This window comes from Ochotona princeps, chromosome 17 (genome assembly GCF_030435755.1).
Source record: "Ochotona princeps isolate mOchPri1 chromosome 17, mOchPri1.hap1, whole genome shotgun sequence".
Classification (NCBI taxonomy): Eukaryota; Metazoa; Chordata; class Mammalia; order Lagomorpha; family Ochotonidae; genus Ochotona; species Ochotona princeps.
In genome coordinates, this window is record NC_080848.1 from 48,682,266 (window position 1) to 48,696,013 (window position 13,748).

General features: G+C 47.2%; 1 protein-coding gene across 1 annotated transcript in view; it reads right to left on the reverse strand.

Moving 5' to 3' along the window:
- LOC101529893 (protoheme IX farnesyltransferase, mitochondrial) overlaps nucleotides 1-13,748 on the reverse strand; it is a 130,669-nt gene that overhangs the window by 93,924 nt on the left and 22,997 nt on the right. The window contains exon 4 of the mRNA XM_004594883.2: nucleotides 3,736-3,860. Within this exon, the coding sequence (XP_004594940.2) occupies nucleotides 3,736-3,860 (125 nt within the window). The remainder of the gene's footprint in view (nucleotides 1-3,735; nucleotides 3,861-13,748) is intronic.

Here is a 13,748-nt window from a genome sequence, read left to right on the forward strand (position 1 = left end):
GCAGGGTCCCAAGGCTTTGGTCCGTTCTCAACTGCTTTCCCAGGCCACAAGCAGGGAGCTGGATGGGAAGTGGAGCAGCCAGGATTAGAACCAGAACCCACATGGGATCCCGGGTGTGTTCAAGGCGAGGACTTTAGCCGCTAGGTCACCGTGCTGGGCCCCTATTTTAGAACTTTACTATGCTGGGAAGCATTAAGATTTTTTTTTTTAAGTGCTGTGGTGCTTTTCAAACAATATCAGAATTCCATACAAGTAGTAGACAACAGCCATCAGGACAGAGGACAAAACCACTGGAGTGACAGGCACTGATGAGGAACCAAGGTGGCTGAAGTGGGCCTGGGGCTGAGGGACCAAAGATGGAGAAATACAGCGAGGGCCCCCCTGGGAAGCAAAGCGGCGTGGGGACATGGAACATGCTGCTGGGCGCTGGGAACCGCCCCCCCAAGAGGCAGACGCTCACAGAAGAGGCGGATCCTGCCTGTCGCTGGTGCTGGAGGGGACCCCGTCATAGCTTCTGTGGCTTTCCTCAGTGGTTCTAAATGTTATAGAAGCCAGCTCGCCCTCTATAGCAAATACAACGACAGATTAACAAAGCCAAGGAGCCAGCTAAACCCACAAATCCTTTGAAAATGTCTAAAACCTTGGCGTTTGTTCCATGTCTGGTCATTCTTACCTAAATCAAAATCATTCCATTTCCCCCTCCAGATATTTCCTTGCCGTAACTGACAGATTATTTTCATGCTAAATTCTTGAAATACATTTTCTTTGGAGTGGAAGGGAGTATCTCCAACTCATGGCAACTTTTATCTGTAGTAAAAGTTGCGGATTTCTCACTATTAAATGCTTTCTTAGTTCTCTCAACCCCACCCACCAAATCCCTGTACGGCGATTTTAAACATTTTGCTGGAGTTTATATTGATACAGGTTCTCATAAAGAAATGAAGTTTTCTGATTTAGAATCAAGCTGAAAGCCACAATGGCCCTGTTCTAAATTCTTAACATAGATCTACAACCAAATTAATGTGATTTTTTTTTAAAAGATTTTATTATTATTGGAAAGCCGGATATACAGAGAGGAGGAGAGACAGATTGGAAGATCTTCCACCCGATGTTTCACTCCCCAAGTGAGCCGCAATGGGCCGGTACGCGCCAATCCGATGCTGGGACCAGGAACCTCTTTGTGGTCTCCCACAGGGGTGCAGGGTCCCAAAGCTTTGGGCCGTCCTCGACTGCTTTCCCAGGCCACAAGCAGGGAGCTGGATGGGAAATGGAGCAGCCGGGATTAGAACCGGCGCCCATATGGGATCCCGGGGCTTTCAAGGTGAGGACTTTAGCCGCTAGGCCACGCCGCCGGGCCCAATGTGATTTTAAAAAAGAAAAAAGACTCAGAGCCTGGCACGGTAGCCTAGCGGCTTAAGTCCTTGCCTTGCAAGTGTCAGGATCCCATATGGGCGCCGGTTCTAATCCCGATGGCCCCACTTACCTTCCATCTCCCTGACTGTTTCCTGGGAAAGCAGTCTAGGACAGCCCAAAGCCTTGGGACCCTGTACCTGAATGGGAGACCTGGAAGAGGCTCCTGGCTTCTGGCTTCAGATCAGCTCAGCTCTGGCCATTGCAGCCACTTGGGGAGTGAATCAATGGATGGAAGACTTTCCTCTCTGTCTCTCCTTCTCTCTTTATATCTAGCTTTCCAAAAAAAATAAATAAGCCTTTAAAAAAAAAAAGACTCAAAAACTCCAGATAAATCAATTTAACTCATAGCAAGTTTTCAATGAAATCATATGCATGATGAGACCACGAGGGTTCTGTTTATGAAGAAACAGGGGACGATGACAAAGTAACCACTGGGAAAATGAGACTTGATTTACAGAATTGGACAGTGTTTCTGGTAAAACACTAGAACTATTTTTATCTCACGGAAAGACTGTTTTTGCCATTAAAAAAAAAATGACAACAGAAACTTATGTGAAATAGATTGATCTTTCCCCAAAGAGCCGATATTACATTATAGGAACACAATGATTTTTAGTCATTATCAAATTAAATGTCTGCATCCTGCAGGCTGGCCACTTGTGTTGACCAGCCAAGCTATTTTCCTGCTGGAAACGTGAAGTCCTGTTGAAGACTGTGCCAGCTCCTCTTGGGTGTTCTGGTGATGTCAATGGTTTTCCTTAAGTGTTTGCCAAGATTTTTTTCATTATCGCATCTTATGAAAAAGTCACAAGGCTATGGCAGACCACAGTGACAAGGAACGGGGGCGAGGGGAAACATACTTGGGGAAATTATTCGATGTTTAAAATAACAGAAGAAAAAAGACATTAAAATATGCTAATCGCTTCTTTTTTATTGTTGTTTAAAGATTTTATTCATTTTATTACAGTCAGATATACACAGAGGAGGAGAGACAGAGAGGAAGATCTTCCACCCGATGATTCACTCCCCAAGTGAGCCACAACGGACCAATGCGCCGATCTGAAGCCAGGAGCCAGGAACCTCTTCCAGGTCTCCCACACAGGTGCGGGGTTCCAATGCATTGGGCCGTCCTCAACTGCTTTCCCAGGCCACAAGCAGGGAGCTGGATGGGAAGTGGAGCTGCCGGGACTAGAACCAGCGCCCATATGGGATCCCGAGGCGTTCAAGGTGAGGACTTTAGCCGCTAGGCCACGCCGCCGGACCCGCTAATCGCTTCTTAAATATGATTCTATATATATACTAAGTTAACTATGTTATTGATTGCTTTTTAGAGCTGAGTATGCTTATTTGTAATAAATTCTGCTTTGGCTCACGGTGGCTTAAAAATGCAAAGAAATTCAAGAAAGTACAGCAAGGGGTCCAACACAATGGCTCAATGGCTAAATCCTCTTCTTGCAAGTGCCAGGATCCCTTACGCATGACGGTTCTAATCCCGGCAGCTCCACTTCCCATCCAGCTCCCTGCTTGTGGCCTGGGAAAGCAGATGAGGATGGCCCACAGCCTTGGGACCCCGTACCCGGATGGGAGATCCTGGCTCCTGGCTCCTGGTCAGATCGGCACAGCTTTGGCCATTGAGACCATTTGGGAGTGAACCAGAAGGATGGGAGATCTGTCTCTCCTTCTCTCTGCAAGTCAGATTAGTCTTTCCTCTAAAAATAAACTTAAAAAAAAAAAAAGAAAGAAAGAAAGGAAACAGAAAAGAAGGAAGCACAGCCCATACTATGGTTGGATTAAGGGAATGTCCCTGATATAGGTAAGTCTAGACACTACCAACAATACAAGGTTGTGACAGCTCTGACACATTACTTTTAATGCATGTTTCCACAGTCACTGGAAGCCTATGAGGGTATGTCAAAAGGTTCATGGAAAATGGAATTAAAAGATGTTTATTAGGTACAAAATTTTTCTCTGAATTCCTGTAAATGAAGGGTCTTCATACTTTTTGGAAAAATTAATATTATGGAAAAAACCCACTAAGGATGGATTTCAAAATTCTGTTGCACTAAGACAAACGAATCCTTCAGCTCTATTCCACAGACTTTCTAAAGTCCCCTTGTTGAGGTTGACTGCAGCCTCACCTGATCATATTTAGAAACCACTGGCATACAAAGACAAGAGGAATAGATGTTCAACACACCAGCCTCTACAGGATCCACAGCCTTTCAAGTTCACAGTGATTCTCCACCAGCAGTCATGACTTTGGAAAGTTGTCCGGGTCTGTCAGTGGCACCTGGGCACGAGTGACGGCACTGTGACACTGACCTGGTTGATGGAGTTGGCGGCGCAGGATGCAAGGCCTGTTCCCAGCGACGTGAGCAGGAAGCAGGGCCAGTCGAAGGGTCCCGGGGCCAAGGCGTAGCCGGCTGAAGTGGTGCTCACAACCAGAGCTGCGGCAGGGAAACAGGCAGAGTTGTTACCAGCAAGATCCCTGCTGTGCGAACCACAGAGCTGAAGAACAAGGGCACTTCCACATGAAACCAAACGGTGACATTCACCTAGAAACTACACGTAAGCTCCATCTTCAAACATTAATTTTTTTTTTCTGATTTTAGAAAGCTCATGTGGTAATTACAGAAATGTGTTATTTATATTATACTGTGAGTAAATAAATAATAAGACCTGTCTTTCACATCCTGTCATTTACTTACCATGCAACCACACTCTACTGAGCAGCAAATTCAGGCAGTACTGTGCTAAGCAGTGGGCAGTCTAATGGACAGATTTATACAATCTCCCTTCTGTTGTTGGGTAGACAAGGTGATGATAGACAAACTAATAACCAGGACATGAGGTAAGAAATAATAAGGACCCCCTCCCTCATCCCCCGTCTGCGACAAACTCCAAACAAGCCTGGTGAAGGACTACCGTAGATGGCCCTGGAGCCAGAGCCCGAGTATGTGATGGTCATCTTAGGGCCACAGAGGCAAGGGGCAGAAGAGAAGTTGGGCAATTCAAGCAGCCGCTTAATAAGCTGCTCCTGTTTGGTAGCCCCAGAGCTTTTTGTTCCTGGAGTTGACAGAAGTTGGTAGGACCAGAAAGCATCCAAGAGTGGAACCGACACGGTGTTGGTAGAAATTGTCTAGGGCAAAAATGTCACCACTGGTGAGCCAGTCTGGGAAAACATCAAGAAGATGGTGTTGAAGTTGGAACTTCAGGTAGACAATGCCAAGGATAGGTACAAAGACAAGGAAGACCAAGGTCAAGAAGCTGAAGTGTGTGACGCTGTCTACCTAGATTCTCAAAGCAGAAACTGGCAGGCACTGGGCAGCGCCTCCTTCCCGCTCGACCACAGCGCGGTCAGTTCTATCATTCACTGCATTTTAGCCCATCACGACAGCCACCAGCTGGTTCAGTGGTTCTCCCACAGAGTGGTGGTGTTCCTGGGGACACATGGCAATGTCTGGAGACATTCTGGGACACCACAGCTGGGGAGCCTGTCACTGATCTTCTGGCTGGAAGAAGCTGGGGATGCTGCTTACTATCTCGCTTGTGCTGTGCAGGATGGCATATCCAACAAAGAACTTTCTGGCCTGTGACGTCAATAGTGCTGAGGCTGAGAAACCCGATAGAACCCAAGCCATTACTGCAAGAGCCTCCTTCCTCCTTCTACTGATTTTTAAATAAAATCAGAGTTACAGAGAGATTCAATGTGGGCTGGTCCAAAGCTAGGAGCCAGGGACTTGTTCCGGGTCTTCCATGTGGGTATAATTGGGTCATCTTCCACTGATTTTCGCAGGCCACTGGCAAGGAGCTAGACAGGAAGTGAAGTGTGCAGGACATGAACTGGCACCTGTATGGGATGGCGGCATCACAGGTGGTAGCTTGTGCTGCTATGGCACGATGCCAGTCCCGAATGTGGGTACCTTCACGGGCATCCCAACTACTAAGTGAAACACGTGCCTGTCCTTCCTTTATTTCTTTCCTGGTACTTACTACATCCAGCCTCCTCACTGGGATGTTAAGCCGTGAAGAGGGGAGCCCTGTCGGGGAGATTCTTGACTGTATTTTGATGAGCACCTCTGGGCCAGGTCGAGAGCAGTGACACTGGAAGAAGGAGGACGGTGGTTTCCCACATCCAGCCGAGGAGGTTACAGAAAGAGACATCAAAAAGTTTATGGAAAAACGGAACTGAACAGTATGTTTCTTTCTGGTGTAAAAACATCTGTATGGTTATCCACAATATGCATTTTCCATGAACTTTAAGAAGAGCTCTCAATAGTTTGCTGGCAGGTAGTAGCGTATCACTGACAATCTAAATCAAGGCAGCAATCTACAAGTGCAAGTTCAGCCTGCAGCAACGTGCACAGCCACTTACGAGGGCTGCACTTTGAAGAGGAACCAGTTAAGAGGCTACATCATTAATCCACTGGGAAGAAGTACCGTCCAGGGGAGAGGCGAGGATTTACGAGGGGTGATTTTGGGTGCGAGGATGGTTAGGACCTAATAACTGAGAGGCCAGAAGACAAAACAGCGGAGAAGAACATGTCAAGTACTGCACTCCGGTGACGTGGTTAGAAAACACGGTGCCATGGACAGAAATCAGGAAAGAAGGGTGGGGGGAGAGAAGACGGAGGCAGCCAGTCTGGGACCGCATGCTGTTTCTCAAGGACCTTCGTGCATCTAGGCAGAAACACACAGGAAGTAGATGAGACTTGAAGAGCAGGGCTCAGCAGACAGCAGTGAGACAGAGATTTCTCGGGTCACCTGCCAAGGAGACCATGGCTGACCCTCGGCGGATGAGTGAGATCATTCATGGGGAGCATGGGCAGTAGCCAGTGCGTGAGCCCCACCGTTCTTTCAAACACAGGGGAAGGAGAGAACAGGGCGAGAATCCTGAGGGCGAGCCAGCATGCATCTGTGTTCCACGACATAAAGTGGCTGTACCACACGGGGCAAGACGGCCCACTAACACCAACAACTATACCTTAGAAAGAAATGGTAGTGCTATATTCCAACTGAGTCTTATTGGTAACCTAAACAAATCCTTGGTACTTGCACCACATACACTGTACTATCCTAAGATTGACATCACACTCAGGTTATTTGATATTTTCTGTATTTTTCTGGGGGGGGGGTGGCTAGGTTCAATGGTAGTTTGCAAAATGACTTCAATATATACATACTGGGATTCAAATTAGAAGTCTCCAGAAAGAATATGTCTTGGGCAGGTGCTGCACTCAGTACTTCCCCAAATGGGGTGTGCATTCAGATCTCCCAGGGCAAGATTGATCTCCAGGAAACAGGAGATGCGCACAGATCACAGCAGACAGAAGAGCGAGGTTCAGAAAGGGAGATATCAGTTGGGACAAATACTACCAGAAGATGGGGAACTGCCGGCAAGCAGGAAGCTAGTAAGAAGTCCAGGAGGCCTCCGTGATCGGCGGGGACAGCAGGAAGGCAGACAGAAGCAGGCGATTCTCTGCCACCAGAAAGCAGGCTGTCTGCTCCCTTGGACCCTCTGCTTGGCAGGATGGATGGCCTGCCTGGTCCAGAGGTGGGGCTCCAAGTCAAAGCACAGCAGCGCATGTAAGGTACAAAGGCATATCAACGGACCACATGGAGCTGGGAACGGCAACAGAAGAGAGAAGTTGTCCCGGGAGAAAACTGTGAATGCTCCAACTCTGTAATGACTCATGCCCCACCCACCCAGCACTGCGGACATTTCGGGGCTTTGCACACAGTAGCTGCAGGCAGTCTGCCCATGTGCGCAAACAGGGAGCCAGTCCTTCTGACGTCACCTGCACGTGTTCGACGACCATCACGAAAGGTGCCGAATAACCAAGCTCCCTTCAGGGTACTCCAACAGCACATTTCTTTGAGCAAGTTTTTTTCTTTCTTTTCTCTTTCTTTATGGATGTGAAGGCATAAACTGCTGACCTGTGGGGACAGGCTGGTGCTAGGGAAGTGTGGTCAGCAGCGGCTCCGCAGGCAGGTTAGGCAAGCGCTCTGCCACCTCACAGTGGGTCAGAGACAAGCCAGTACCTAGGCCACCTCTCTGTTGTATCTGATTTCCATTTTGTGAGAAGACTGGTAGTTGTATGGATGGGAGAACTTAAGAAAAAACAGACTGTGGGGTTCCGCCTCTTAAAATCAAACTAAGCAAATGGCTTCTATCTATGGAGAAAATCAAAGTGATTTCTCGACTGTGTTTGAAGGCCTTGAACATTAAGCAGAAAAAGAAGGCAACTCTTAAACAACTGCAGGAATGAAAAGAACACCTGCAGTGACTTGTTTGGTGTGGAGTCAGTGAACCTTGCGTCACAAATAAAGAGCTCCTTCAGATACTGCTAAAGGCTTAGTCCAACATTTTCTATTACGTTTTACACAGAATTTTTATTTTATTTTTATGTTTTTAAAGATTTACTTATTTTTATTGCAAAGTCAGATGTATATACAGAGGAGGGGAGACAGAGAAATATCTTCCGTCCAATGATTCACTCCCCAAGTGACGGCAACGACCAGTGCTGCACCAAACTAAGCCAGGAGCCAGGAACTTCCTCTGGGTCTTCCACATGGGTACAGGATCCCAAAGCTTTGGGCCATCCTCGACTGCTTTCCCAGGCCACAAGCAGGGAGCTGGATGGGAAGTGGGGCCTCTGGGATTAGAACCGGCACCCATATGGGATCCTGATGCTTTCAAGGTGAGGACTTTAGCTGCTAGGCCACCGCGCTGGGCCCCAACAAATTTTTATTGTTAAGATTCATTTTATCAATTTGAAAGGTAGAGTTAGAGACGGAGAGAGATCTTTCATCTTCTGGTTCCCTCTCCAGATGACTGAGATGGCCAGGGCTGGGTGCAGGTGCTGCTTTCCCAGGCACACTAGCAGGCCACTGAGGGGCAGCAGAGCAGCCAAGGCTCCAACTGGCGCTCACGTGGGATGTTCTCACTTGCAGGAGGTAGTAACCTGTGGGACCACAACCCTGGCACTTATGCAGAAGTTTTTAAAATGTCCGTGAACATCATAACGAACAAGAGAGATCTGTAATTACTGCACTGTCAAAATTTAAAAAGCTGCTAATAAAAACCTTCTCAGTGAAAAGCTGAAAGAGCTTTGTGGTTGCGTGGAAGCCAAACTGTTCAGCAGTGCAGGCGTCCCAGTGTTCTTTTTATTCATGCCAGAGATTGAATGGGTGGTAAACAATATAGAACAGCATATACTTCTTTTTTTTTAAATTATGGGGTCTATGGATGAGTTGAGAATAGGCAGAAAGTGGTTGGCAAAAAAACTGACAAAGGAGAACGACCAATCTTTTAGGAAGCCTCAACAATGACTAAATGTACAAAACGGAAACGCTATGTAGTTTTAAAATGTAAAAATTATAAATGGTAATGCAGGTAAAAATGATAGCAACTATTACTATTGTTGAGGAGGAAATCTGAATTCTCTCATCCATTTCTAAAAAAGATCAAAAGCTAACAAAGACCCTATTTATACTTACTTCATCAAAGCAATTAATTTAAAAGAGAAAGGCACGGCGGGTTGATAAATTGTACAACTAAAATTGACCAAAGCAATATTCTCATACAACACTGCCACAACTGTAATTAAACTTTTCATTGATTTCCTGGGATTCATTACAAGGAACCATTTTGCAACACCAGGATCTCATTACAAGTGAATGTAATACACTCTTTCATTAATAACACTTGAAATTATATTTTATTTGGTAATCTCATATTCTGTCCTTTCGCTAATAAACATAAAATCAATGTTGCCAGCGAGGCGTGACCCACCCGACGGAGGCCTGGAGGCACAGCTCGGCGGGTCCAGGGAGGACTGTGCGGGCCCAAGGAGAACTGCTCTCAGCCCGTGGCCGACCCCGTTCTGCTCCCACGCAGGCGGCAGCCACAGAGCAGACGCTCACCAGCAGCAGCCTCTGCTGAAGGCAGTCCTGACTCCCAGGTAGAATTCTGGACCTGGACAGCTCTGTCCAGCACCCTCTTATGAACCATCGGCCTGGCCTAAGGCTCAGGAGGGTCGCCTTCTTCTTCCAGGACCCGTCGCGAACAGGATCCACCACATGTGGCCTCTTATCTGCCTGCCTTCTCCAGCAAGAAGTCCCTACCTACATCCTCTAGGATTATCGTTACTGTTTTTTTTTCTTTTTGCAGTTTTGAAACAATCACAATCGTACACGCCCCGACTTAGCCTGGAAGACAGCCCTGTTGAAAGCTGCCACTGACCAGTCCCACGGAATCAAGCAAGAGTGTCTACTAGCAGCTAAGAGCAGCAGCCAGAAGGAAAACAGGGACCTTAGTTCTAGGGTTGCCAAAAAAAAAAAAAGCTAACCCTGAACCCACAAGAGGCCTCAGAGTCCTGATGAGAACGCATCTACAGCCTTTGAAAACCAATGTGTGCGGCAACGGGCGTGGCAATTAGGAGAGACCACTCTCTAAGCAACAACGGTCCAGGAACAGAGTCAGGGACCCACTTCAAGGTCACCGGAGTGCAGGTGAGAAGTGATGAGGGCAGAGCGAGGTGGCAAGGACCATCCAGAGCTCTCCGCAGGTATTCCAGTAATGAATACACACAGGCAGCTCCGGCAAAGAAGCTAAATGTAACTCAGCGACTCAAAGAGAGTGACAATCACACAGGGCTGAAGAGAATGTGGGTCAGCACTGTAATCTCGTGCCTGATGTTAAATGTTCAATGATGTTAAGTGACGGCTTCTGCAACATTTCAGCATGCACAATCGCCAGACCTGGTGACAAGACAGTCGTGTCTCCCCGGCAGTCCCTCTGCTGCGTGGGCTCTCGGTGTGTGTTCAACACTTCTTGCTCCCGTCAAGACTTACGGGAGCACTGTGTTGCCTTCCTGAGCCCTGAGTGAACCTCCTTGACGCAGCCCACCACTCACACGGCTATCCACACAGCCTCTTCCCGGGAGGCTCAGGATGCCTGGGAGCCAGCCTCCCTGACCCTGTGCATGCGCCGGGGGCCTCCTTCTGGACACATGGCAGCTTTTAACCGCATCAGAAACACACAGTGCACTGCCTGGCAAGCAACAATATGGGAAAATTTCAGTAACTATTAAAATGTGGTCTCTCCAGTTCTAGATGAAATATCTTTCTGGCCACGAGGCTGGGACGTCACGTTTCAAAGCAGCATGTAGAGACACCCTCTGAGGAGGTCTGCTTGCCGGGATTATGATGTGGGTGACCTGGGCGCCTCCGCCAGGGGATGGGCCAGGCAGCAGTCCTTCCAACAACCAACGTAAGCACAAACCTCACACGGCTGCAACGTTCTACACAGCCTCCGTGCCTCCACAGCTGCCTAGGTCCGGAAAACACTGCACTTTTGTAAAAAAAAACACCAATTTTTGAATTTTATGGTACAACTCCATAGGGTCAGGGATATCCCCACCTGCCCCCAACACTACACTTCGAACGTGTCGCGTGGTCAGCCCAGAGCAATGGTAAGAAGGTACGAGAACTTTTCGGTTACACCCGGCTCTCTGCTTTGCGGAATATTCTTTAATAAGCAGTGCAACAACTCCTTTCCAGAAGAAAACTTCCACTAAATGAAGATACTCCACACACACACACACACACACACACACAGAGCAGATTACGTAATACCAAACCAGCCAAGTCAGGCCGGATGACTTGCCCCCCGCACGGCAGCCATGACTGCACTTCCGGCCCAGCAGGCTGGCAGATGAACTGTAGCAGGTCAGAGAAGGGGGAGCCCGGCGAAGGGCGGGCAGAAGGCACTCCAGTGCGCATATAGCATTTCCTCTGTGACAGAGAAGGATCTGCCACCCATGACCCAGGCCCAGGCTTCCGTCCCTCTCATTCTAACCTTCCAGGTGCTTCCCAGAGCAGCCAAGGCCCACCTGCATGGCTTGGCATGAGTCTTTCTTGGAGAAGCAGCTTTACTGATACATCATTATTATTCCATTAAAATATTTCCATACTTGAGATGTGCAGAGACGGATATACAGTGAGATCTCTCAGCCACTGGGACACTCTCCTGGTGGCTTCTGTGGGCCGGGGTGAGGGTGGTTGACAAGGATGCCCTCTGGAGCTCTCATGTGGGCAGGAGCCCAGCTACTTCAGTGATCACCATGGCTTTGTAGGGCATGCACTGGCAATGGGCTGGAGCTGGAAGCCAGGACCCGGAAACTAACCCAGGCACTCCTGTGTGGGATGCAAGCATCTTAACCAGCTGGTTCACAGCCTAGTTCAGGAGTTTTTATTTCTTTTTTTTTTTAAGATTTATTTTTCTTTTTATTGAGAAGTCAGATATACAGAGAGGAGAGACAGCAAAGAAGATTTCGCATCCTCCAATTGACTCCCCAAGTAGCCGCAATGGCCAGAGCTGAGTTGACCTGAAGCCAGAAGCCAGGAGCCTCTTCTGGGTCTCCCACATGGGTGCAGGGTCCCAAGGCTTTGGGCTGTCTTGACTGCCTTCTCAGGCCACAGGCAGGGAACTGGTTGGAAAGCGGGCCGCTGGGATTAGAACCAGCGTCCATATGGGTTCCCTACATGTGTAAGGCGAGGACTTTAGCCGCTAGGTTATCATGCCTGGCCCCTTTTTTCTTTTTTAAGCTCATTACTTTGAGAACTACTGGCCTCTGAATATAAATGTGAGTACAATGGACACTCTTCATTTTTTCTAAGATCATCCATTTAAAAATAACTTATGAAATATTCAATTAAAAAAAAAAGAAAAAAAAAAACAGATTCAAAAGTGAGTCATCTACAACGCGGCTTCGCATCCATCTTGCGATGTTTTCCCACTGTTTTTTTTTTTTTTTTTTTGCCACTAACGGTAACCAAATTGCCTCATAATAACTAGCTGAAAAGCAAAACATCAACAAGTCGATTTAGATAATTATCAATTGAGATCAAAGATCTGGTAGAACCTGAAACTACTGTCTAGATGAGATTTTGAGATTCTCTATTAGTTTGCAATGATCCGAATGACTAAATCCATCCCACTGTGCTTGACCTAATACTGTAATCAAGTTGGGCCTGGAGTAGTAGCCTAAAGGCTAAAGTCCTCACCTTGCATGCACTGGGATCCCACATGGGCGCTGGTTTGTATCCCGGCAGCTCCACTTCCCATCCAGCTCCCTGCTTGTGGCCTGGGAAAGCAGTCGAGGACGGCCCAAAGCCTTGGAACTCTGCGCCTGCGTGGGAGACCCTGAAAAAGCTCCTGGCTCCTGGCCAGGGTCAGCTCAGCTCTGTTGCGGCCATGTGGGGAGTGAACCGATGGATGGAAGATCTTTTCTCTGTCTCCCCTTCTCTCTGTAAATCTGACTTAATAAATACATATAACAAATCTTGAAAAACAAAAAGGATTCTAATCAAGTCACTCCCGCTGCTCAGCTGTCTCTCCAGCATGCCTCACCCATCACACGCCAGGCAGGAGTCAGCAGGCGAAGGGAGGATTTTTATCTGAAGACGTGAGGCAAAGGACTTTTTAAAAATGTAGAATTTTTTGCCTTAATTCTTGAGGTCCACAGAAGTGACCCTGACACCGATGGCAGGTTTGGTTATGTGTGTGTGCAACAGATGTGGTGATTTGTTGACAGATCTCAAAGCTCAAAATGATATTTCAGGAGCAGAAATGAGGACTTTGATGGCTCTCCAACGAGGGCATAGTTCTTAATGAAATGATGCTTTCCATCACTAGCTGCATCTCTAGCAACACCTTAAGCTTCAAATGACTGTGCATCTGAGTGAAGTGTGGTTTTTTTAAGGCTCCACATCCGGCAGTGTTCTGTGAACTTCCTGATACAGTCATTTTAGCAACACAAATATCAAACAGAGTGGTAATTTTTATGCTTATTGTTAAGTTCAGATGAAAAGTTCAATGATGAGAGAGAGTATATACATTTTCTTCTCTGCCACATTAAAGGATATCAGTCAGGAGTAAATGATTACAAGCTATAATCACTTTTTGGTTAAAAGACAAGACTTTTTAATGGAGTTTTTTTGGGGGGGGGGAAAACACAGCTGCAGAACTAAGAACTTATTAGCTAGCCTTCCTGTTTTTCTTTTACTCATCCAGCTAATTGCCAAGGTTGGCTTCTCCTAACTTTAAATGTATTCAGCAGCAGTGTTAGCAAAATGAAGCACTGAAGTGTGGGGACTGCAAAGTCTCCAGAAAGCATCTGATTTGCATTGACAGGTCCATTCAGAAACAAGGATGGAGTGTCCGTCAGGTCAGGGTAAATACATAGGTTAAAGCTGTGTCTACTAGGCTAATTACGCAACACTGAGTGAGAGCCCAAGACTGTTTTGCAACTGGTTTTTCCTTGAGTCAA